At 36.0% G+C, this 26559-nt stretch overlaps 1 protein-coding gene across 3 annotated transcripts in view; it reads left to right on the top strand.

The window, feature by feature from the left end:
* ZNF654 (zinc finger protein 654) overlaps positions 1 to 20675 on the top strand; it is a 79544-nt gene extending 58869 nt beyond the window's left edge. For 2 of the 3 annotated variants that reach the window (XM_032351958.1, XM_032351969.1), the window contains 5 exons: positions 2581 to 2783; positions 3459 to 3598; positions 13035 to 13176; positions 16720 to 19066; positions 19654 to 20675. In XM_032351958.1, coding sequence (XP_032207849.1) covers positions 2581 to 2783; positions 3459 to 3598; positions 13035 to 13176; positions 16720 to 19066; positions 19654 to 19661 — 2840 coding nt within the window. In that variant the 3' untranslated portion in view covers positions 19662 to 20675. Of the gene's footprint in view, positions 1 to 2580; positions 2784 to 3458; positions 3599 to 13034; positions 13177 to 16719; positions 19631 to 19653 lie in introns of those variants that run through there. The other variant, XM_032351947.1, reaches the window with a different exon arrangement.
* The last annotated feature ends 5884 nt before the right edge of the window (positions 20676 to 26559 follow it).

Here is a 26559-nt window from a genome sequence, read left to right as displayed (position 1 = left end):
TGAGAAGCAAGCGCAACTTATTTCTAATTAGAGCAGTAATAGTGATTTTTCTTTATCTTCTAATACTGAATAAGAGTAATGTATTTTCACATGAAGTGTGTTTAAATTGTTACACTAACCTGGCCCAAGAATGACTTTTGACACCAGACTAGGTACATTTATTTCCAGTAGTTTCCCGTTTATTCTAATGGGAATTCAGAGTGTTAACACTTTTTCTATCCAGATGTTACTTATAGTTTGTTTTTGCCACTTGTTATATTTTAAAAATCTATTTAAGTAGGAACAAACACCCTTAAAAAATCACCCTGCTTAATTAAGCACATGGAATCTCCCTTATACAGGAAACTCTGTGAGGGCTGGAACTCCGCCAGTTTTTATCACCACTACTGCATATCCTCTACCCAGCCCAGAGTAGGTGGGACAGAGTAGGTGCTCAATATAAATATTTGTTAACTGAATGAATGACCACATGATGAATGCATTAAATGAATGCGTGACTATTTGAATGAATAAGTAAATTTCAATTCCAAACACTCTGGAGCAGTATTTCCCAAACTTCATCCATTAATTGAAGTTCCCCTTAATGCCCTGCATACTTCTTTGACATCACCTCCTCTTCAACCTAGATCCGCAGTATTTCCTGTGGGCCAAAATTTCCTTTGAGACAATAGGCTCTGTCAATTACTTCCAGTTTATTCTTTTTAAAAATGTTTGCCATATTATTCCTGAGCCCCAGAACATTTTGGTCACCAAATTTAGAATGTAAACTCAGCAGTAGTATAAGCAAAAATGTATGGAGAACATTTGAAGGCATGGAGAGCCCATGAAGTGCAATTATAAGATGGCCAGAGGGAAAAGACCAGACTTCCTAGCCTTGGAACCATTCAGACCTTGGTCTGGACCTTATTCCATATCACATTTTATGCTAAGCAGGTTAGGATCTTTCCATTTGTCTCAGGTTGGGAGGGGTGGGGGTCTTTGAGTAGAGCTGAGTGGAGAAGGGGCTATGCTTGTGCAGCTTAAGAGCAAGGCAACCCCAGATACAAATGTGGAGGACTGTGACAGATATGGAAGAAGATGAAGAAAGAGAGAAGACCAGAAATAGTGCAAAGTGGTGGGTAAGGAGGCTACGGTAGATACGATACTGGTTTAGTGGTAAATACCCAGGGGATACAAAGGAGACTGGAACTTGATGGGAGGGTTTCAGAAAGGAATAAAAAACTGAGGAGGGAAGAAGTTGGAACTGAAGAGAAAGAGTTGGACCATTGAGGAAAAGTATTGAGTCCATATAGGAAAGGCAAGGGTGACAGACTGAGGAAAACTATGAGGAGACTGGGAAATGTGGCCAGAGCAGACAGGAGCGAGACAGAGTTTCAAAAGGAGTGAGAACAGAGGAGAAGTTGTTTGGACTTTTAGGGTAGCTTTGAGGTTTCTCTGACAGAGCTGGAACATTTCTGTTGTTGGTTGGTATAAGGGCTTTTGGCATCTGTCTCTCTAGTCGTTATGTACATACTTCCATACTTTGTACATACCTTATGTACATACTTTCATACTTCCACTAACATACTTCACTTTGGGAAAAGCTGCTCTAGAGTCTGATAAATATGGATGACTCTCCTCTAGTTGGTGACTTTAGGGTAAAGACCAGTCTGAAGTTTATCTTTGCATTAATTAGACAAATCACTGTCTGCTTATATCATATACAGTAAACAGAACTGCAAGGCAAATGTTGAAGCCCAAATAAAACATTACTCATAGGCATTTTAGGAGCTACTGATTAAACATCACGACTAATAAAAATACTTTGGATTTGAAATATGGATCCCTGTTCTACCCCTTATTCTTTGTCCTTGGGCAAGTCATTTGACCTCTCTGAGACTCAGTTTTGTGATCTGTTAAAGAAGTACTATGATATGATACCTGTCATAGGTTGTTGTTAGGTCTAAATAAACTTAGTTTATAGATTATAGATAAAAGGTGTTTATAGATTTTAAAATTGTGTAAAAGAAAAAGTATTAGTAATTATTCTTAGTGACACATGAGCATATATTAATAAGCAGTTCCATTTAGCACTACTTTCAAGTTAATTTTTTGTTAAAAAGTAATAAAATATATTACATTTTCATTAATTCAAATTACTTTTCTCTGTAATTAATCTAAATCTATGTGGTTTTAATGATAGGAGTCAGCCTTTTAATCTTACAGTAGTGAAAATATTAGGCAGTAAAAAAAAATTAAGTACATAATAGACTTGAAATTCCAGATCCGATATTATCTGAAACATTTTAACATATTAGTGAACTGAAAAGAGAATATTTCATTTTATTTTCTTTTTAATTTTTTTTTCACTTTTTAGACTGTAAAGAAATTAATAGTTCTTAAGCACTGTTTGGTGTTCCTCTTATTTCTGTTTTTCCAATTATATAACTGAGTATTCTTGTCACAAATAAACTCTTACCAAGGAATATGCTATTTAATTAAATAACTACTTACTACTTAGATACCACATGTTAGTGGTAAAGTTTCAGAAAACCTTGAGAATCTTAAGAGTAATAAGTCTCTGTTTTCTTTTTAATATAGTGAACAAATATTTAAGTTCTGAAAATCCACTGTTCTTTGAACTACGTGCCAGATACCTAATTGCTTGTGAACGCATACCTGAAGCAATGGCTCTTATTAAATCTTGTATAAATCACCCAGAAATCAGCAAAGACTTGTACTTCCATCAAGCGCTCTTCACATGTCTGTTTATGTCACCTGTAGAAGATCAGCTATTCCGGGAGGTAATGTTTGAGATTATGTTTGCCTATTACTATTTTAACCGTATCAAAAATAAGAAAAGTAGCCCTTTCTTGTTAAATTCCTTTTGCAGTAACACCAGAGATTGTAAGATTATGTTATCTAGATGTGTTCTCATTGGCACCATTCTTTAAGCTCCTATTGAATTAGATAATCTGATATTAACAAATGATGCAATTAACAAAACATTCATCAATGCTTATTATTCATGGTGAGCTTCTTGTGATAGATAAGAGGTTAAATAAAAATCGAGAAGGATTTTTAATAAAAATTTCTGTTAATCTTGTTTTTTTTTCAGCACTTTTAAAAATAATTTTTATGAAGTATTTTGCCTTTTAAATACTAAGAAATTAAATGCTCCTGTTTGTATTTTGTTTATTTTTTAAAGATGAAAGAATTAATCTTTTCCTAATAATAGAACTTATTTATCTACAAGCAGTGGACATTAATGAGATTTAAAAAATGAGATAAAATAGTCATAAAATTGTAGGTTCTATATAATGAAACTGTGAGAATATTTCTGTGTAATTCATCATTGTCTTTGTAGAAGAAAACCAGAAATTTAATTTTTTTCCTGAATGTTAACTCTACACATTTAATGCAATTAGCTTTTTAGATATTTTTAATGATATGAACTGCTTTTTCTTTTCTTTTTATAGCATTTATTGAAAACTGATTGTAAAAGTGGGATTGATATCATCTGTAACACTGAAAAAGAAGGCAAGACTATGTTAGCCTTGCAACTCTGTGAATCCTTTCTTATTCCACAACTCCAGAATGGAGATATGTACTGTATCTGGTAAGTGTTCCCAGTATGGAAGCTGAGATGGGGAACAGAAGGAGAATGGTTAGCCGAGTCTTGACTTTGTCTTTCAAAAAGTTATGTGAAAATGTAAAGTCACTTTTTAAAAATTTATTGTGCGAGAAACAACAGTTTGTTGTAAGACCTAAAAAAAGACAATGACCATGTACCAGTAATTGACAGTGTAAATGTTTAAAGTATGTATTATAATGAAAGAATTGTATTTTAAATTATATGTGGAGTGTTAGTTTTTTAGGACTTTTTTTTTTTTTAGAACTGTTTTAGGTTCACAGCAAGATTGAGAGGGGAGTACTGACATTTCTCATTATATCCCCATCCCCATCCATGCAGTTCCCCCATTATCAGCATACTCAAAAACCGTTACTCACCAGAAAAATATTTTATTTTTTTTTAAATCAGGGATGAACCTACAGTGGTATATCATAACCACCCAAAGTCCATAGTTTATCTTAGAGTTCACCATTCCTGTTATATAATCTATGGGTTTGGATAAATGTCTAATGAAATACATCATTTTAATATACAGAGTATTTTCATTGTCCCCAAATCCTCTGTGCTGGACCTATTCATTTCTTACCTTCCTTCCCCTCCCTCACCTCTGGAAACCACTGATCTTTTTACTATCGTCATTGTTTTGCCTTTTCCCCAGTATCATAGAGTTGGAATTATATAGTATATAGCCTTTACAGATTGGCTTTTTTCATTTAGTAATATGCATTTAAGGTTCCACCATGTCTTTTTATAGCTTGATAGCTCATTTCTTTTTAGCCCTGAATAATATTCCATTATCTGGATGTGCCACAGTTTATGCATACATTCAGCTACTGAAGGACATATTGGTTGCTTCCGAGTTTCGGCAACTACAAAGAAATAAAGCAGCTGTAAATATCCTTGTGCAGGTTTTTGTGTGGACATAAGTTTTCAGATCCTTCGGGTAAATACCAAGGAGCATGATTACTGAAATGTGTGATAAGAACAGGTTTAGTTTTGTAAGAAAAAGCCTAACTTGTCTTCCAAAGTGGCTGTACTGTTTTGTGTTCCCACCAGCAATGTATGAGAGTTGTCAGTGTTCCAGAATTTGGCCATTCTGATAGGTGTATAGTGGCATCCTGTTTTAATCTGTATTTCCCTGACGATATATGATATGGAGCATCTTTTCATGTGCTTGTTTTTTATTACCTATATATCTTCTTTGGTGAGGTGTTAAGTTTTTTGGCCCATTTTAAATCAAATTATTAATAAGTTTTCTTTTTACTGAGTTCTGAAAGGTCTTTTTCTCTATTATGGATAGTAGCCCTTTATCAGATATGTCTTTTACAAACATTTTGTCCCAATCTGTGGTCTGTTTTTAATTCTCTTTTTAATTTTTGAACAAAGTCTAGCAGATCAATTATTTCCTTAGTGGATCATGACTGTGATGTTTTAAAAAGGCATCACCATACCCAGGGTCATCTAGGTGTTCTCTTACATTATCTTCTAGGAGTTTGATAGTTTCGCATTTTATTTTTAGGTCTATGATCCATTTTGACTTAATCTTTGTGAAAGGTATAAAGTGTGTTTCTAGATTCATTTTCTTTTGTATGTAGATGTCCAGTTCCAGCACCATTTGTTGATGAGACTGTCGTCAACTTCATTGTATTGCCTTTGCTCATTTATCAAAGATCAGTTGACTGTATTTATGTGGGCCTGTTTCTGGGCTCTCTGTTCTGTTCTCTTGATATATTAGTCTTTTCTTTCACCAATACAACATTGTCTTTATTATTTTTGGCTTTTTTAAAAAAAAGTGGGGTATCATCAGTCCGCCTACTTTGTTCTTCAATATTCTATTGGTTATTCTGGTTTTTTTTTTTTTTTACCTCATTATAAACCTTAGAATCTGTTTGTTGATACCCACAAAATAACCTCATGGGATTTTGATTGGGTTTGCATTGAATTTGTAGATAAGTTGGAACTGATATGACAACACTGAGTTTCCTATCCAGGGAAACATGGAATAGCTATCCATTTATTTAGTTCTTTGATTTCACTTACTAGTTTTATAGTTTTCATCTGAGATGACCTGAGCCAAAATCAAGAGTCGGACCTTACTCAGTCACCTAGGCATCCCAGCTATGGGCATTTTTTGATCAGTACTTTTGAATTTTAAATTCTGAAATACATATTTTTCATTAACCTTCTCTTTAATAGGTAAGCTTAATATTAGTAAATTTTAATTAGAAAATTTTAATAGAGTACAAAGCCTTTATTATATATTGTCTATATCTAACGTTTATTTTTCTGAAGAGAGAAATTCCAGTACTAATGTCATTGAAGATAAGAAATTTAAGAAATAAAATAAACTGCTGGTTTATTTAAATTGTTTAACCTGGTGGTTACAGCTTGTTAAGTTAAAGTTATAGATTGGTTTGAGAGTGATTGGTAGTGATAAAAAATACGCAGAATAGTGAGTCAAGAGATATTTGGGCTTTAAAAGGATACCATACTCCTAAAAACATCAATTTCTGTCTTTCAGGAATCAGTCAAATTTAAATACATTTTGCATTTTATGCTTCAGTCTAGTTTATTTCTTACAGTAGTTTTTGAAAACTATCACCATAACAAGTTTACTTCAAAGACAGAGTTAGGTAGTGAACCACAGTCACCAAGCACCATAAACAAGACATTTCAGTTACCAGTGCTTGTTTATATATCTTCCCTCTACTCTCCTGGTAGCCACACTCTCTACCTCAAGAAAATTAGTCATTTTCATAACTAGTGCCCAGACTACCAGGGCACTGGTAGTCATACGTTAGCACTCTTCGACCCCATCCATTGCTCCTCAACCCACCATTTACACAAACAATTATAAATAGGTACATGCACTAAGCAACCTGAAGGAATTTAAAATCTGTCATTCTAGTATCAAGTAGCTCTTTAAAAACTTCAGTAAACATAAAGTCACACAGAGGGCTTGTTATTTAAAGCAGGTTTTCTTGCCTACTCTCAGAGCTTTTAATTGCATGGTTCTGGGTAAGGAACTGTACGTTTTTATCTTCCTCTTTGACATTATAATTATTATGTGTAGTGGTGTGGACCTCCTTGGGTTCGTCTTGTTTCAAACTCTGTGCCTCCTGAACCTGGATGTTGTCAGCTATTATTTCTTCATGTAAGTTCTCTGCCCCTTTCTCTCCTCCTTCTGGGACTCCTAAAATGTAAATGTTTGCTTGGTGTTATCTAAGACATCCCTTATCCTTGTTTTTCAAAACTCTTTTTTCTTTTTGCTATTCAGCTTGGGTGCTTTCTATCCTATCTTTCAGACTGCTGCTCTGTTCTGCATTCACTAATCTGTTGATTTCTTCCGATGTAGTTTACACTTCAGTTTTTATACTTTCTAACACTGATGGGTTCTTCTTTTATATTTTCTATTTTTTTGATGAAATTCTCACTGAGTTCATCCACTCCTCTCTCCAGTCTGGTGAGCATATTTATACCATTACTTTGAACTCTCGATCAGCCGGGATCACTTATCTGTTTCATTTAGTTCTTTTTCTGAGTTTTTTTTTTTTTTTTTTTCCCCTTGTTCTTTCATTTGGAGCATATTCCTCTGTCTCCTCATTTGCTTGACATTCTGTTTTTGTTTCTATGAATTAAGTGGAACAGCTGCTTCTACACTTGAAGGAATGATCTTGTGTCTGGTCATCTCTTGTATAGATTGTGTGTGCCTGGTGTCTTTGACTAGCTAGCTAGAGCTGTGGCTGGCCCCGTGTACTGGGGCCATGCTGGTGGGAAGGGCAGAGCTTAAGTGGCTATAGACTGGGGTGATGCTGGGGTTCTCTGCACAGAAGGTACACTGGCAGAACAGCTGAAGCTGAAGTGGGTGCAGGGTAGTCCCAGGGCTCTCCTGTATTGAGGGCGACAGTAGATGGTAAAGTCGGTACAAGCTGGGGTGTCCTGAGATACTCTGTGTAGGGTGTTGCCCTCCTAGGGCATCTGGAGCAGAAGCGGGTTCTACAGTGCCCTGGGATGCTGTGCTCCACGGGTGCCCTGGCAAGTTGTCTGGAGCTGTAGTGGTGCGGGCTGGAGTATTTCATGGTGCTTTGTGCCTGTGTTACCTTGTCAGGTAGTCTGGAGCTATAGTCAACACTGACAACAGGTGTCCTGGTGGGCACTACACTGGAGCTGCCAGTGGGACAGTTGGGGCTGGTATGGGTAGACGTGGTAGAGGGCCTGGACCATGTTCCTATCCATGCTGTCAGGGTGCTTGGGTAATGTAAACTGTGGTGCTTGACAGCCCCACTGACCTAGAGAGAGTGTTCCAGCCATCTCCTGACGTTTGGCAGAGTTCTAGGGATAGATCCCTTATATTCTACTTACCCTTTTAAACTGCAGCTCTGTGTGTATGTGTGTGTGTGTGTGCACACGCGCGCGCACATGAGCATGTGCACGCATGTAAGTGAATCTGTTCACAGACCCTCAGTACTACTCCCCACTGCAGTGCACAGGGTTGGGCGTGGTAGTCCCCTTTGTTAAATGTCTCTATTTTTCTTGCTATTCTCTATGTGGTTTCCCTATCTTTTGTTGTGCAGAAGTTGTCGAGTCACTCCTCGGTTCTTCAGGAGGAATTGCTCTGTAAGTGGGTATAGATTTGGTATGTCCCTGGAGAAGCTGAGTTCAGGGTCTCCCTATGTCGCCATCTTGGACCTAAATTATTAAATATTTAAAACAGTAGCTTGAAGATGGATTTAAATGATAAACTCACTTAATATTCTTTATAGATTAAAATCTTCAGACTCAGAAATACGGAGTCTAGAAACTAGTGGGCTTATCTTCTAGGGGAGTATATTTTTAATTGATCATGTAAATTAGTATTAAAAAGTTTACCATATAAAATAGAATTCCAGATAGAGGGGATCAGGAGACAGTGGTAGGACATGTAATTTGAAATAGTTTTTGAAGTCTTACTCTTCCTTTCCTTTCCTTCCTATCTATTAGAAAAGGGGAGGTAGGAGGGGGAGCGGGAGAGAGAGAATCTCAAGCAGGCCCCACACCAACCCATGGTTCAGCCTCACAACCCTGAGATCATGACCTGGGCCAAAATGAAGAGTCAGGGCGCTTAATCAACTGAGCCACCCCAGGCACCCCTAAAGTATTAATCATTTCTTGATATGTAGTTAGAAACAGAATATAGTCATGACTATTATAGTAGATCTTTTCCTATGGGGAAAGGAGGAACGGAATGTTCTGACTCTGGCTATATTAAGCTATTTAAATGGAATATCTTTAGCCTTTTCATTTTAAAAAACTCATAAGTAAATTGGAATCTCAAGTATATAAAACAAACAGAAAGACCAAGAAGATACTCTATTTTCTTCTCTTGGCTAACCATTTTACTCTATAAAAACAGAAGAGTACCTATCTTTCCTGCCTCTGGCACTCTTTAAGAATAGAGCTGGGTATGCAACTCCCAGCTGCCTACCTGTTCCTTTTTCCTTCCTTCTGAGTAGGCAGAGTTCTGATTCCCAGCTCTCTTATTTCTTCTACTTCTCCTCTATATTTCTGAATTGCTAGGGTCCTTTTTTGATGCTTTTTAAAATTGATTTCTTACCGTAATTGAAGAACAGGATTCTTTCCAGCCTATAAGGTCTGTGTGGTCTATTTCATTTTGGCCTTTCCTACAAACCAGCTTAACCTCATCTCCCGTCTCTGTGGACAGAACCTGATCCACAGCTCAGTTTTGCTCTATATGAAGCCAGTGGAGCAAGTTACCAACCCCATTTCTCTCACCACTGCTGACAGCAACTACTAGTAAAGTAACAACAGCTACTCATATATACTGAGTGCTTTCTATAGTCTATACTTTGTATATGCATTCCTTCTTTATTCGAGTAATCTTAGGGAGTAGATACTATTATGTCCAAGCCATCAACTAGTAAATAATGAAGCCAGGATTCATACCCAGGCAGCCTGACTCACAGCCTCTTCTATTAAATACTACTTACTACACACAGATCAATATATATATAAAAGCATCTATGTTTTAAGAGTGACTAGAGATCCTGTTATACCCTGCATTCTCTGCAACTTGTTGATGATTTTATTAGTAGTTAGCTACCTGGGAAATGTGTTTGAACACTATATAGGTGCTGTGTTTTCTAAAGGACCCTCTGTTTGAAAAGAAAATGTAAGCTTCATAAACAGTGTTTGCTTATAAACAAAGAAGACTATCACTACTTTTCAGGATGTTAATTTTCCTTCAGAATCCACTGTATAAGTAAAACCTGAGAACCCTTTGTAAATTCAGTCAAAATGGAGCTTCATAACCATATCCTGAGATACCTGCTTTGCTTGCTAGAAAGCTAAAATCCATATTGGTAGCCCTTTCCTGGTAAATTTACTAGGATCTTGAGATTACATTTTATTCACCAAGTTTCATCTGAATTAACAAAAACAAAGGGAAATAACATCTCCCTTTTCAAAAAAGAAAACTAATAATAATATTGTATTCTAAAGATGTCTATTAGGAGTCTCCAACTTATTTTTTGGAGCAAGTTGGAGAATAAATACATACATTTCTAATATGTTAAATATCCATCTGTGCAAAATTGAATGCAATGGAATACTCTCCCATAACTTCCAACTATCGTTTTTTTATTTTTTCTCTTTAAATCTGTTGCAGAGATATGGCATGTCTTTTTTTTTTTTTTTTTTTTTAAGATTTTATTTATTTGACAGAGATCACAAGTAGGCAGAGAGGCAGGCAGGGGTGGGGGGAAGCAGGCTCTCTGCTGAGCAGAGAGCCCAATGCGGGGCTCGATCCCAGGACCCTGAGATCATGACCTGAGCCGAAGGCAGAGGCTTAACCCACTGAGCCACCCATGTGCCCATGGTATGTCTTCTTAAACAGTTAATGTGCTTGCCTTCTACCTCTTCCCTTTTCTCATAAAATACCTCTTATTTAGAGTGTCCACCATCATCTCATTCTATGTCTACAATTTCCCTTAATACAGCTCTTTAAGAGACTCCTCCTAAATGCTCTTAGCATTTAGGAATACTTTTTTTTTTTTTTTTTTTTTGTTACCAGTTTCTTAACTACCAAATATTTATTGCATAAATCTCACAGCCTGGTACTACTAAGACTATAAAAATTAGGAAAGAATATAGGAAATTAGTGATTTATTAAACATATATACTAGACATTTAGACATTTTATCTAGGTGTTTTCACTTACCTCTCTCAGTTCTTTTTATGTATAAGAAAACTGTGGATAAAAGAGATAAAAGCCACATAGGTAGTAACAAAATGGAGTTGGGATATATACTAGTCAGTTTGCAAGTGAGAGCATCCTGTGTCTAATTAGTTTAGGGAAAAGGTATAGTGCATGGAAAAAATACTGAGGTATGACCCAAAAAAGGGGGGGGGGCCGGGATATAGTAGATCCCCAAATATAACTGCTACCAGGGACACTGGTTTTTCTTCTCTCCGACTGACTGCTCTTCTGTTGCAGATTAGAAGGAATGTCAGCAGTCTCCAGGCTTCACAGTTTAGAGTTGAGTACATTCCAGGGACTCTGGCCTAACTGGGGTCAGTTTCCTACCCCTGACTTAGTATCTTAAGGATGGTGAGGAGGTTCATATAGGAAACATGGCTACTGGAATTCCAACCTTGTTTAGTAGGACTACTTTCCAGAGAAAGGTGGCTCACTGAGAACTGGGTAGTATCACACTGGTTAGTATACAATGTCCTCTTAAGAACTCTTTTTTTCCCAGTCTTATGTTCTTGCCGCTACTTCCCCTATATAATGTGTTACTGAGCTTTACAATGTAGTAATAGTTGGGGGAATAGGACCTACAAAATAGCAATGAGGAACTATAAGAAAGGTATGAGATCAATAAGAGAGATAAGATCTGTTCTGAAGTACTTAACCACTTCAGTTTGGGGTATTCATGAAGGCATTCATAAAGAAGTTACATGATCAGGACTTTGAAAGATAAGCTCATCTTAGAAATGAGGTACTTTCCAAGTACAGTAAACTACCATAAACAAAATGAGAATAAACAGAGCACATTAACTAATTAATCTCGAAGAGTGCACAGGATTAAAATCCTATCCTTCTGACCCCAAAACCTGTTTTTGTTGCTGTTAATAGTACGTGACATACAGAATACACTGAATGAAAGCATTTGAAAGTCCATTTATCAACCCCTGCAGAAGTCCATATGTAAGATTAGAGAAGCTAAGGTAGTAGCACTGAGAGAGCGTGGTATGGTTGTGGGCAAAAATATAATTGAAATACATAGGCTGTGGGAAATAAATAGATTAGAACCAAACAGGTTTGAGTAACGTTCCGTGTCATTGACTGACCTAGGAAAAGATAATCTGTTTTGCGGGAGTATTATTTGTTCTTGGTGGATTCTGGTGATACAAAGCAATTTAAATTGAAATACCCAGGAATATAAATAGGGAGAGAAGCCAGAGCTAGACATTTGAGAGCAAGGTGTGAAAACTGGTGAGATTTTATGTATGCAAAAAAAGTGGGGTTGTGGACTGAAACTCGAGAACACCCACATTGCTAGAAGGAAATGGAAGTAGAATTTTGGTTTTGTCTTCTACGTTGCTTGCTATCATTTTCACTTTTGTGCTTTCTGTATTGTCTAAGTAGACAATGTGCACCTTCATGATAGTAGTTAAGCTGTCCTTACTTAGATTTAATAGCTATATGTGTTGGGCTCAAAGTATACTACTCAGTAAATCACTTAAAAAAATTCATCGGTTATTTTAATACTCTTTAGAATATGATGCTTTATGTCACTTGATACATTTTAAAGAGTTATAATTTACTAGCGTATGATATCTAAATATATCAGTTATATCTTACGAATTCCTTTGTCCCAAACTCCTGCCTTGTCTATATAATAGTGGCCATATTTTAGAAAAGAATCTATCTGTGAAATACTATAAACATAAAATTTCGGAGTCCAAACTATAATATTTTACAATTTAACCTATAGTACTTTGGGTATCTTCACAGATTGAAAATGAAAAATAATGAACATTTCTTTGCAGAAAGTGTACAAAATTGATCTCTGAATTTACAAGTAGGTATTAAAGACCAAAGTTTATTTTTTTAAAGTAGTATCATTAATATTGGTACACAGGGATTAGAATTTATCATGTACTAGAAGTGCAGGTTTGTCAGCATATGAGGAGGATTCATTCTTTACCACTGTGTTACAGTTTCTGATCTCTGTTTTCTTCTAGATTCTTCTAGTCCCACCCAGGCAGCAGAAGTAGCTTGGAGATTAACATAATACCCATTTACACCCACTTTGTATACACTCCAGCCAGGGTACTTAATAGAACTAGCAAAAGATCGCTAATACCTATATTTGAATAAACTGTGTTTTTGATATTTCTCTTTTTTTCTCATTTACAGGGAGTTGATTTTCATATGGAGTAAACTTCAGCTTAAGTCTAATCCTTCAAAACAAGTTTTTGTAGATCAATGCTACCAGCTTTTAAGAACAGCAACTAATGTGAGAGTCATATTTCCTTTCATGAAAATCATTAAAGATGAGGTAAATAGGATATATTTATCCCTTAATTTTAAATGAATTTTAAATGACGGTTCACCAAATCTTGAATCTTTTATGATAAAATTTATTTGAAGGGAAGGAGGATTTTAAGGCTACATTCTCCATGTATTAGGTCTTTCCTTTCCCCCAACCTCAAACTTCCAACATGGTACTAAGGGTATACATAAGTAAAAATAACTGAAAAAAAAGACAGAAAAACTGCCAGTTTGGTGTTACTTAAAATTTAATATGGGAACAGCTGCTTCCATAAGAAGCTGTTCCCTCTTTTCTTAAATAAGTTTATCACTTTTAAAACTATCCTAAGTCCTGTTTGCAAACTCTTATTTGCAAATGAATTTTGTATAACCATAGGTAATACCTGCTCACTTTCACAGAAAAATACAGTTCATAGTTTTAAGTTTGGTGTTCAGATAAAAAGGAACAGTGAATTTTGAGGCATTTCTGAAACCTGACACATTTTCAGAGTATTTGTTTAAAGTAATTGTGAAATCCATTACCTGTTTTTAAAAATAATCCTGAAGTAAGTTCTTCATGGTTCACTTAAAAGTGGGTACAGTTGTACATAAGATTCTTACATAAACATGAAATGGGATCCTGCAGATCTTTTAACTTTTTCCCCTCAAATATTAACAGAACTATGAATACAAAGATAAGAAAGATAAAGCTACCGTACACTTTAGGTAGCTCCATTTAGCTGAATCTCTGTGTGGGTTACTTTTAAATATATAAGAGGCATCCATTAAATAATATATTTAAAATTTTTAATCTAATTATGCATTTATCACATTATCATGTCACTCATTAGGTGTATGACCATGTAGTGATTATATCCCTCTGATATAAAGTTAGCAGCACTGTATTCAAAGTTTTATACATTTCCTATTTACTAACTGGATTCATAGCTTCATTATTAAATAGTAGAATGTCATTCAAATGCATTGTCAAAGTTAACCTCTATCCCCCTCAAAAAGGGGAAAACAAAAGTTATGCTATAGAATCCTTTTCAACATTTGAAGTGCACCGGAATCACCTGTAAAACTTAAAAAAAAAAAAAAAGTATCATACGTAATTTTTACATAGGATTCTGATTTGCACCACAAGTTGTAAGATTGTTATAAAAAGTTCATAATATAGGTGAAGTTCATAGTTACCATAAAGTTTTCTTTTTTTCATGTCTAGTCAACCTGAGAATATAAGAGGAAAAATTCAAAGATGAAATAAATATTGAAATGTACTTAACTATACTAAAAACATCTCTACTCATGGAATAAATCATTTGTGTGCTCCAGTACTGCGTAAAGAGGCACAAACAATGATGTGTGAGTTCAGAAGAATGAGACATTACAGATGGCATATCTGAAAAGGCTTCACAGAGGAAGATCTTTAAGCTGGGTTTTGAATGATAGAGAAGGGTAATACTAACATGTAGAGGATTTTGTAGTTTACAGAGCATTTTTGCCTCTTTGTATTACTTGTTTTTCTCACAACTCTCCATCGGCATTAATGTGGGGAGCTGTGTGGGAGATGAGGCTACTCGGACTGGAGGAAGGTGTGGAGTGGCGAGTGGTTGGTAGAAATCCTTAAGGGGCTTGCATGCTGCACTGAAAATGAGAACTTAACTCTATAAATATACTGGAATTGTTGAAGGATTTCAGTAAGGAAGTAGTCTCTTGTTTGTGATCTTAAAATTTTAGACTTGGGCAACTGGGTACATGATAATTCATGAGTTAAGACAGAAGATATAGATAGAACTTAGAAGACAAGGAATTTTGTTTTGAAGCAGACCAGAATTCCCTATATCTGGAAAATCTAGATGGAAATATCTGATTGTAACAGATAATCAGAAATAAGAAATCTGAATTCAGAAGAGGATTCCAAGGTGAAATGATGGATTTATAGGAGGAAGCCAAAGTCAGTATAACAGATCTGATCCCATTTACATTTGCATACTTTATTCAGAGGTCACTATAAGCCAGCTTCTATGCTAATGATAGGAGAATATAAAAAAAAATGAGATACTGTCCCTGTGGTTTAAGAATTCAAAGTCGGGGTAGGGGTATACACAGTTACAAAACAATTATGTATGTGCTTTTTATAAATAAGTATTTGCTTTTTATAAATAATATTCTTAGTGGAAAGACTAGGGTATGTTTAACTCTGTGGGGCCAGAATGAATGGGGAGAAAAACTTTCAAGAGTAAAACTGATTGTCAAAGAATGAACAGGAAATAGATAGGAATTTACTAGCTAGATAAAGTGGGATTATGATGTGCAAAATTAAGGTCTGCTTATAGAACTGAAGTAATTAAGTAGGGTTAGACAGCATGTAAGGGACGATGAAGACATGAGGCTGGTGGCAGGGTAGTGTTCCTCCCTGTCATCTATATTATACCAAATGCAGGCAGTTCACACACACACTTTTAAAGTCATACTATTACTGTCTTTTTCTATTCAAAGAAGTATTTATGTCATTCCAAATCTATTTATCATTTGAGTTGGCAATAAATTCAAGTGTAGTTATCTTTGAGTCATCAGTACAAGTTTCAAAGCTTGAATAATTTTCAGATCATTTTCAAGTAGGTTCATTATTCTGATTTTTATTAGATTTTTAAAGATTGTAATTGCCCTGTTCATGTGGGCCATGCTTTTCCTCTTATGTGGATAAATAATAATATTTAATAAGTAATATTTTTAATGCAGACTTACAAGTTTCTGTAAGCAGTTATTTAAAAAATATAGTTCTTTTTAACATTGACAATGTTAAAATTGATAAATGGTTTAAATACATTTAATTCAGCCTTCTGCCTCAAAATATGAGATGGGTACCTAAAATAAATGGGGCTGGATCTGTTATGAGGCATTTTGTATAATGGTTAGTAAGAATTGTCAAATTTGAAAATTAAATAAATTGGAAGCTAAAATGCTGTCTCTTTCAGATTATTCTCAAGTTTAAAAAGAAAGATTTTACTTAAATATTAAAAATTGCACATTTGTAATACAATGTTTATTCAGTTTTCATTTCAGAGTTGTATTTTCTTTTTTAAGATTTTATTTATTTATCAGAGAGAGGGGGAGAGAGCGAGCACAGGCAGACAGAACGGCAGGCAGAGGCAGAGGGAGAAGCAGGCTCCCTGCTGAGCAAGGAGCCCGATGTGGGACTCGATCCCAGGACGCTGGGATCATGACCTGAGCCGAAGGCAGCTGCTTAACCAACTGAGCCACCCAGGCGTCCCTCAGAGTTGTATTTTATTTTATTTTTCTAAAAGATTTTATGTATTGATTTGTCAGAGAGAGAGCACAAGCAGGGGGAGCTGCTGGCAGAGGGAGAAGCAGGCTACCTGCTGAGCAAGGAGCCCAATGTGGGACTCTTCCCAGGACCTTCAAAAGGAGTAACCTGAGCTGAAGGCAGACACTTAATGGACTGAGCCACCCAGATCCTAGAGAGTTGTATTTTAAAAGGATAAAAGTATAATAGGTTTTTTTTTTTTTTTAACAAAGGTACTTAGTAATATTTTTCCTTTTCTAGGTTGAAGAAGATGGCCTACAGATCTGTGTGGAAATATGCGGTTGTGCTCTACAACTAGATCTTCATGATGATCCCAAAACTAAATGTTTAATTTATAAAACAATTGCACATTTTTTGCCAAATGATTTGGAGATCCTCAGGATTTGTGCACTCTCAATATTTTTTCTTGAGCGCTCCTTGGAAGCTTATCATACTGTTGAAGAGCTTTACAAACGTCCAGATGAGGAATATAATGAAGGCACAAGTAGTGTTCAAAATCGTGTTCGTTTTGAATTGCTTCCAATTTTGAAAAAGGGATTGTTTTTTGATCCCGAATTCTGGAACTTTGTAATGATTAAGAAAAACTGTGTAGCATTATTGAGTGATAAATCAGCAGTTAGATTTCTAAATGAAAGTACACTGGAAAACTCCATAGGTAATCTAAAGAAGGCAGTGGAACAGCAAGGTTTAGATGAAGGGCTGGACTTTCTTACAGACCAGAGCACTGGAGAGCTTGATCCTGATGATATACCTAGAGTGCAACCTAAGGGTCACATTAATACGAAGAAAAATCTTATGGCTCTTAATGTTTCCAAAGTAGATCACAATGTCCCAAGGCATCGGTGTATGTTATGTAACAAAGAATTTCTAGGTGGTCACATTGTAAGACATGCCCAGGCTCATCAGAAAAAGGGCAGTTTTTCTTGTGTAATATGTGGTAGGAAATTTAGAAACAGAGGACTTATGCAGAAGCATTTAAAGAATCATGTTAAAAAAATACAAAGACAGCAAATTGCTGCAGCCCAACAAGAGGATCAGGAAATCCCTGCTTTGGAAGAAGTAAATTGTTCAGATACTTTCATTTCATTTGAAAATGGGAATTCTGGTAGTAAAGATTTGGAAATAGAGACAATTACTGCTTCCAGTGATGGAAACAAAGAAGTCATTCCTGCACATGTGGCTGAGTTCATTGAAATTCCCGTAAGTGTCTCGGAAGAGGTTATTGAAAACATGATTGAGAATGGAAGTCCTGAGACTTCTTTAAATAATGTTTCAGAGCCTTTGCCTGTATGTGAGGATGACTATGAGGAGGAAGAGGATGAAGAAGGTGGTTACGAAGATGACGATTATGACCTGAATCAAGAAACTTCAGTACTCCATAAAATCAATGGAACTGTGTGCCATCCAAAAGACATATATGCTACAGATCAAGAAGGAAACTTTAAGTGCCCTGCTCTTGGTTGTGTCAGGATATTTAAAAGAATTGGCTTTCTAAATAAACATGCAAGGACTGTACATCCAACGGATTTAAATGTGCGGCAAACAGTAATGAAGTGGAGCAAAGGGAAATGCAAATTCTGTCAGAGGCAATTTGAAGATTCTCAACATTTTATCGATCACCTTAATCGACACAGCTATCCAAATGTGTATTTTTGTTTGCATTTTAATTGCAATGAGTCGTTTAAGTTGCCGGTCCAGCTTGCTCAGCACACAAAAAGTCATAGGATATTTCAAGCTCAGTGTAGTTTTCCAGAATGCCATGAGCTTTTTGAAGATCTTCCTCTCCTATATGAACATGAGGCTCAGCACTATTTAAGTAAAACACCAGAATCATCTGCACAACCAAGTGAAACAATTCTTTGGGATGTTCTTACAGACTCAAATCCTAATCATCAGGAAAAAGACTCATCTAGTAATGAGAAACAAACTATTAGTCTGCCAGTTTCTACTAGCAAATCAAGGAAAGATTCCACAGAACCAAAGACATGTACAGAAAGTATGGAAAAGAAAACAGATGGTTTAGTTCAGAATGGAAATGAACATTCTGATGACACTGTTTCTGATATAAGCTTGACAGACCAAAAGATGCCTGACAGAGAGCCAAATTCTGAAAATAATTGTAGTATTAGTGATTTAGTCAATGGACACAGTGGAATAGAGCAGACACCTTTAGTTTCGTCAGATCCTGCTTTGAAAATGGATACAAATAGAATCAGGACAGAAAACGGTTCCATTTTACCCAGTGTCGTACCACAGGAACATAATACCCCGCCAGTATCTCAGGCACCTTCCAAACCAAATCTGACGAGTGAACACACTTCATATGGCTTAATTTTAACAAAGCCGTATGTCAGACCACTGCCTCCCAGTTACCTTGATGAACGGTACCTTAGTATGCCAAAACGCAGAAAATTTCTGACTGATAGAGTAGATGCCTGTTCTGATCAAGATAATGTTTGTAAAAAATCCGTGAAAAGATTAAGATGTGGCAAATGCCTGACCACCTACTGTAATGCAGAAGCACTTGAGGCTCACCTTGCACAAAAGAAATGTCAGACACTCTTTGGATTTGATTCAGATGATGAAAGTAAGTCTTCTATCTTCTCAATAGATCTATCTGTAGAAATAGAAAATGCCATAGATCTTTATGAGGTTAAGAAGTTAACATTTGTATAGCACAGATGATAAAGCACCACCCCATACATTTCTTTCAATTCATACAGACGCTTGTTAGGTGATGTTACTAATCTGTTTTATAGATCAGGCAACTGACATTTCACAAGTTAAGTAATTTGTATAGGTATAGTCTATGAACTTGTGGATGTCAGAACTTGAACACAGTTTTTTATACTTCTTGATCATACGCATTCACTGTGTCTAAGGCACTTCTTCAATCCTAGTTTCATGTGATAAAAGTTTTAGAAACAGAGTAATTGTGATGGACATCTTTTCATTTGCATGCCAGAATATAAACCAAGTGAAGTTGAGCTGCTTTACAGAAACAGATGTGAAAAAGAACCAGAAAATAATTGAAAGACAAAACTGAGCAAAAGATCTTGCCTTTCTACTAATAATCAGTATTTTTTTGAATGAGTAAGAGCATAAAGAGAAATCTGACTTAGAATTCCAGTTAAACTATAAAATTTGAATTAACAGACATGTTCTGTTTTACAGGTGCCTGATAAAAATGTTTCAGAAAGATCTGTCGATCAAGCAGTAGTGTGAAAAAAGCACTGCAAGAAATTGCATCATCAGTTTGCTATTTTCCTGATGGCCTTAATTTTCATGCGGTCTTGGATTACTAAAGATAAAGACAAAAGCACATTTTCTAGAATGAACTCAGAGAGGAGATGTGCTGGTTTAGACTCCAAAAGGGTTATTACAAAACTCCCAAAGTACCAGTTATCCAGAAAACCACATTTTTTAAAAAAGTTGATGACTATTATTGCAGCATGTTCGGTTTCACTTATATGAGAAACGTGTTCAGGCAACTAGTCAGAAAGAAATACCAGCTATGGCCTTACAGAAAGGGAAAAGTTAATCCATTATTAAAAAAGAAGGGGGGAGGGGTTGGTTTACAATAAACAACTTAAAAGTATTCTACAAATGAGATTTGTTTTCTTGTCATACATAATCAGATTATGTCCTCCCTTTTCAAACATGGTTTAAAGAACTGTTGCTATTTGGTTTATTATAATTTAGAAAATGATACATGAAAATAAAACTTGATTCACCGCCATGCTATCCATGGAAGATTGTAACTTATTTCCAAGTTGGTTGATCAGACAGAACAGAGTTCAATGAATGTTATGCCAGCATTGAAAATTAAAAAAAAAAACAAAAGAAACAAAACACTTTGCTAATAAACTCTTAATAGAACCTTCCACTTTCCATTTTTGTAATACCAGTGAATTGTTTTTAAAGGCAGCAGTGTCAGTTAAATAGAAAAAGTACCATCAGTAACTTTGGGGAGAGCTGGGAGGAATCTAAGACCATAAAGGCTATCTAATTGAAGGAAAACACTGAATTGCAAATAACTCAATGTGAATAATGGTATAAGCACACTGGGATATTTCTATTTGTATATAGAGTAGTGTTACTAGGACATTGCTTGATGATTCATAGTAAGGTCCTTTTAGACATTAATGTGAGTTATCTAAGTACAGTCCTATCAAAATAACTGGCTGTAAAAAAAATACGTCAGCTAAAATCAGGTCAAGAATTCATTGGTTTTATTCAGTTAGGAGAGTTAATTCTAAGATAAGCCATACTACTCATGCTTTCTTAATTTATTAGTGATGAATTTGGTCCGAATAGTAATTTTTATATATAAAAGGAAATATTTACACAAAAATTTGCACAGCAGGAACACAGTTAAGATATATTAATGCTTTTATTTTCCTTGATGACCAGTAATTTTCCTAAGGAAGATTTTAACTTACTAGGCAGTGAATTGTTAAAACACAAAATGTTTTTTAAAATACCCACTCAGATGTGTTCCACTTGTACATTGTCTAGAAGACGAAGCTTAAAAAGACCCTTCTCTTACCTGTTAGTGTGTTAATCTATAGCAGGGATAAAACGAACAAAAATGCAAAGGCAGATTCTTAAAAAATGGAGCTACTAATGCACCATGGTCAACCAGTTTTTCCAACTCTCATATTTTTGTTCAAAGCAGATAATCTTATTGGATTCTACTATTACAAATTTTTGGATATTAAACTTCTTGAATGAAGTCACTAAGGAAGGGGATATTTTTTCCAACACAGCATCCCGACTTTATTAAATTGGGATTTCCAGGTCGTGAAAGATTTCAAAAAAAAAAAAAAAAAAAAAGCCCAATTTTATTATTTATTCATTCACTACTATGCAATTGATAGTCACGAGTCCATTTCAATCAAATTAAGGTTTTTGTTCTGTTTGTGTAGCCTACATTAGGCTGTGGAATTTACATTTAAATAACAGATAAGTAAACACAACTCAATCAGATTTTTTAATCCTTTAGGGTCAGTTCAAAGGAGGAAAAAAAAAAACAAAAAACACTTTCTGTACTTCCTGATCCTGAAAATGCAATACTTGAGTTCTATTCCAGTTCAGTATAAAATTCATCATGTAATAGAGTCTGTTTGGAAAGTAGTTCATTTGGGCCATGAAGTTTTTTTGAAATACAATTTCTGCTTTGTACATTTTCCAGAAGTTTAAAATTTACAACTTAATATTTTATCACATTTTTTAACTTTTTATTTTTTATAAGTTGTATCTGTTGACAAATCCATGCTGCAAATTAGTTTCTTTCATTCTGGAGTTCATACCAAGATATTTTAAACATATTCCACTTGTTAATCTTTTCTTTGAGTATTTAGTTCTACTTTGGTGTTGCTAAGGGAAAACTGTTTCTGAAACACTTAGATCAAATTGGTTTATACATAATTAAATCAAGGAATGTTTTACAAAAATCTATTTGGCCATGCTGTTCTAAATCTCTTTATATACTTCTCAAATAATTGCTATTGAAAGTATATGTACATTTCATTATTTATGTCTTATAAAGCATAAACTTAAATCATTTTGCTTTTGTGGGTGCATAAACTTCCAACAGTTCTAATTTGGGATTCAGAAGAAAAGGAAGCTTTCTTATTCCTCAGATTCTTCTCTCTCTTTTTTTTTTTTTTTTAGATTCTTCTCTCTTACTTTCTATTTCTTCTGTTTTGAGGATATGATTATCTTACATGGACCAAGTTTCAATCCTTATTTTTTTTAATAAAAATTTCCTTCAAATCATTAACTATAAACTTTCTGCTGTTTCAGTAAGGTCAACAAAAAAGCAAATCTGAATTTTTGCTGCTCAGATATTACAGAAAAGCGGGATCTTCGTGGACAAGGACACTGGTACTTTGGGCTTTAGCCATATTCATTTTTTAAAACCATCGATTATATAATGAGTAGGTAACTTAAAACATTGAACTTGTGATTCTTTGCAAATCACACTTGAAGGTTCAGCCGTACTCCTTTCATGTTTGGTTTAAACTGTTGTATGGATGAAAAAACCTAAAAGGGATGATAGTGTTTATCTTTTAATTTATTTGGTACTGTAAAAACACCTTTTCAGAATGCCTAAATGCTGCATATGCATTTTGGAATTGTTAATATGTGAAAGATATTACAGATTCAGCAAGAAAGGAAATTTGTGCTTCCTTGTTGAACATTAAATTATTTTACTTTGCATTTTATAAGAGTACAAATTAAAACTGAGCCATTGAACTGCAATAATACAACAATAGCGTCTCATTTCAAGAAATTTTTTGTACTGTACATAGACTTGTTCAATAAAACATTGTCCTTGTTGGTAATGAAGTGTTCAGTTTTATGTAGCATACTGCTTCAAAAGAAATTAGGCTTAAGGTATGCAGTAAATAAGAAAATTTCTATTATGTCCCATAAGAATAAATTATTTCAGTTCATACTACCATACTCAGATGATTTTCAAAAACGTTTTTAAAATAGAAACATCAAGAAGCTTACATAAAACATTTTAGACATTATTTTAACTAATGTCCACATGCAGGAATTAAAAGTTGACAATGCTGATTATTAACGTTTTTGGGTACCCTCTGCAAACTTAGTAGGTACATAAATATCAGAACTCTCTAAGTGAAAGTGCACGGATTTATCTGTGTTGGTAAATCAAAGATGAAGTGCATCTGGTGGAACTCAAAACAGAGAAGTCACTTTGAAACAAGTGAATATTAATGAAAATGACTTTCTAAAAACATTTCAGTGGGAAAATGTGTAAACCAATTAATTTGTACTTTAAAGTGAGATCTTGGGCATTGAGGGCTCCTATTTTTTTTGGTTGAGAAACAGGAAAACACCCTACACCCTTTGCTATAACTTGAAACTAGAAAAAAATGAGGGCTTAAGTAGAAAAAGACTGGATAGGATTTGTTTGATAGGATGATAGCAATGCAAATGAAAGGATGGTGCTACGTCCAGTGATTTGCACGTATTGCAAACATGCTTTGAAAAACACTGCAAAAGTTACTGAAGCATTCTAGAGCTGAGATCTGAAATTCTCAGTCTATGCTTTTGGTCATACGATTTTAGACTATTAAATGTATTGAGGTATTTAGATAAAGGTGTTGGCGTTAATCTAGACTTTTTATTTTTCTTTTCTGAGATATGAGGAATTCTGGAAAGTAATCGAATACTACTACGTATGCTTCCAAGATAAACGAGGTTGCTTTTCAGAGCTTAATATAAATTCCATACCAGTCTCAAGAATCAACTAATAAAAGGTCAGAAGTTTTGGCTCTATATGAAGATGTCAAATGGAGCAGCAATCCAATACTACATGGAATTAAAGTGGGAGAGCTTAATGCCTTATTTATGAGTGCTACACACTGGAGAAGAAATGTCTCCTGTTTTACTAAGTTATTACATAATAGCTAATTTATTTATGTTACCCCTAGTTGTTAAAAGACACGAACACTGTGTTTTAAAACCAAGGCTCAAAAACAAGTAACTTGACTGAAGTCACACAGGAGAGGTGGGATTGAAAAATCAGATGTGGGGGCACCTGGGTGGCTCAGTGGGTAAAGGCCTCTGCTTTCGGCTCAGGTCATGATCCCAGGGTCCTGGGATAGAGCCCCACATCAGGCTCTCTGCTCAGCGGGGAGCCTGCTTCCCCCCTGCCCCCCCGCCTGTCTCTCTGCCTACTTGTGATCTCTCTCTGTCAAATAAATAAAATCTTAAAAAAGAAAAAAAAAAAAGAAAAATCAGATGTGTCCTCCTAAAACCATAATGCCATGAAGTTTTCATTCTGCCATGCAGTTTTTCCTGCAAATACAGAGCATGAGTGCCTGGCTCTAATACATCCAAACAGAGAGTGTCAGACTTGCCCAAGGATCAGTGATTTCAGAGACAAAGGATGAAATCTTAGGTGGCTGATGTTTCATTTTCTTCTATTAGCAGTGATTGTTCAAGTGTGGTCCCCAGAGCAGCAAAATAAACATCACCCAAGAACTTGTTAGAAATGCTAACTTGGGTTGGAGGAGGCGCCTGGATGGTTCACAGTTAAGTGTCTGCCTTTGGCTCAGGGTATGATCCTAGGGTCCTGGGGTGGAGCCTCCAGTTCTTGGGCTCCCTGCTCAAAGAGGAGTCTGCTTCTCCCTCTCCCTCTGCCCTTCCCTCTGCCCTTCCCTCTGCCCTTCCCTCAGCCCCATGATCTCTTGCTTGCTCTCTCTCAAGTAAATAAAAGCAAGAGGCAAGTTTAAGGAACAAATAGCAAGGGGCCCATTGTGGCTAGTCTGGAGTAAGAGACCAAGAGAATAACAGAAAATGAAGACAGGAGGTAAAAAAGCGAAAGTCTTCACAATGGCCTGCAAGGGCCTAGATGTGCAATGTTTTTTTAAACCCAGTTATTTCACTTAATTTGCTAGCTTTACGGAAGAGGTGCTAGGTGCTATTGGCATCTAGTGGGTAGAGGCAAGGGATGCTGTCAAACATCCTACAATACATACAGCCCCCAAACAAGGAATTATCCTGCCCAAAATGTTAATAGTGCCTCCCCTGAGAAACCCTGCTCTAGATCAATCTTGACGGCAACACTAACCTCACTGCCTCCTCGAGCAGGCTGCTCTGGTCTTCCTGCATGCCAAGCACTCTGCTGCTTCCTTGGAACCTCTACTGTTGTTTGTTCCTACAACACTCTTCTGTGCTTCACTCACTTTCATCAGGTCTTTCTTCCAATATTACTTAGAGGAGAAGTCTTTTCTTGACAGTCTGTGTAAAATAGCAACATCAACTCCATCCCCCTGCTTCTGATTTATTTTTCTTCATAGCATTTCCTGGCACGGTATATAGTTTCTTACATGTTTATTGTCTGTGTCCTCTCACTAGACTTACAGCTCCAAAGAAACTGCTATTTGTTCCCAACACAGCAATGTCTGGCAAATAGGTGCTCAATAAATACTCCCCCCACCTTTGTAAATGAAAGAAAAGGTTGGGTATACCTTCCACATAGTCCACACCAGCATGATGAGCACTTGCCATCTCTGTACTTGGCAGCACTCTCAGAACGTTCTTGAAAGGAGGGTCTATGTCATTTCTCTGAATCTTCAATACCTAGCATAGTAGGCACTCATTAATACTTAATGGAAAATGCAGGATTTTAATCTGTTGAGCAAATGATACCCCAAATAACATCCACTGGCAAATTAGTAATAACCATGCTTTGAATGCCTACGCTACATTTACAGTTTATTTTATAGCTCATATTTAGCTGTGGTATTTTTTAAAAAGTTAAATTTGCTCACCTGTATCTGAAGATATGTACATTTTAACTAGAAAATGGCAATACCCTAATTGTTAGCAAATCTGAAACATGTCGAAAATGTGGAAGAGGCTGGAGGCAAGTGACGTGTTTAAGTCTGATTCCTTCATCGATCTCGGTCGAGCAGAGCATGACTTTTCCATTGGTGAATACGAGTTGCTGCCACACTAACAGTAGCAGCTAACATGCACCGAGTTTTTCCAGGTGCCAGGCACTATGACCCGCACCGCCATCCCCTCTCCATAACCCTATGAAGTAGCTCACTCTACCAAGTCCATTTTGAGATTGGAAACTGAGGGACAAAAAGGCTAAGAGGCATGTCTACGATCACAGTTAGTGAATGGCAGAGTTAAACCCTGGTATTTGAGCTTCCGGAGTCCCCAACCCTGAATTGCTCACTATAAAACATCGTCTAAAACCTAGCCCACCAACTCGAATGCAAGCAACAGCCGATCCTAAATTAAGAAATGAAAGCAAGGGGCGCCTGGGTGGCTCAGTGGGTTAAGCCTCTGCCTTTGGCTCAGGACATGATCCCAGGGTCCTGGGATGGAGCCCCGCATCGGGCTCTCTGCTCAGAGGGGAACCTGCTTCCCTCTCTCTCTGCCTGCCTCTCTGCCTGCTTGTGACCTCTCTCTGTCAAATAAATAAAATCTTTAAAAAAAAAAAAAAAAGAAATGAAATTAAGAAGGCAGGGCATAGGTGACTTTTTTTTTAAGCTTTTCATAGTCTAATGCTAAACAAAACCAAAT

Source organism: Mustela erminea, chromosome 1, assembly GCF_009829155.1.
Source record: "Mustela erminea isolate mMusErm1 chromosome 1, mMusErm1.Pri, whole genome shotgun sequence".
Lineage (NCBI taxonomy): Eukaryota > Metazoa > Chordata > Mammalia > Carnivora > Mustelidae > Mustela > Mustela erminea.
This window is presented reverse-complemented; position numbering and strand designations above follow the sequence as displayed.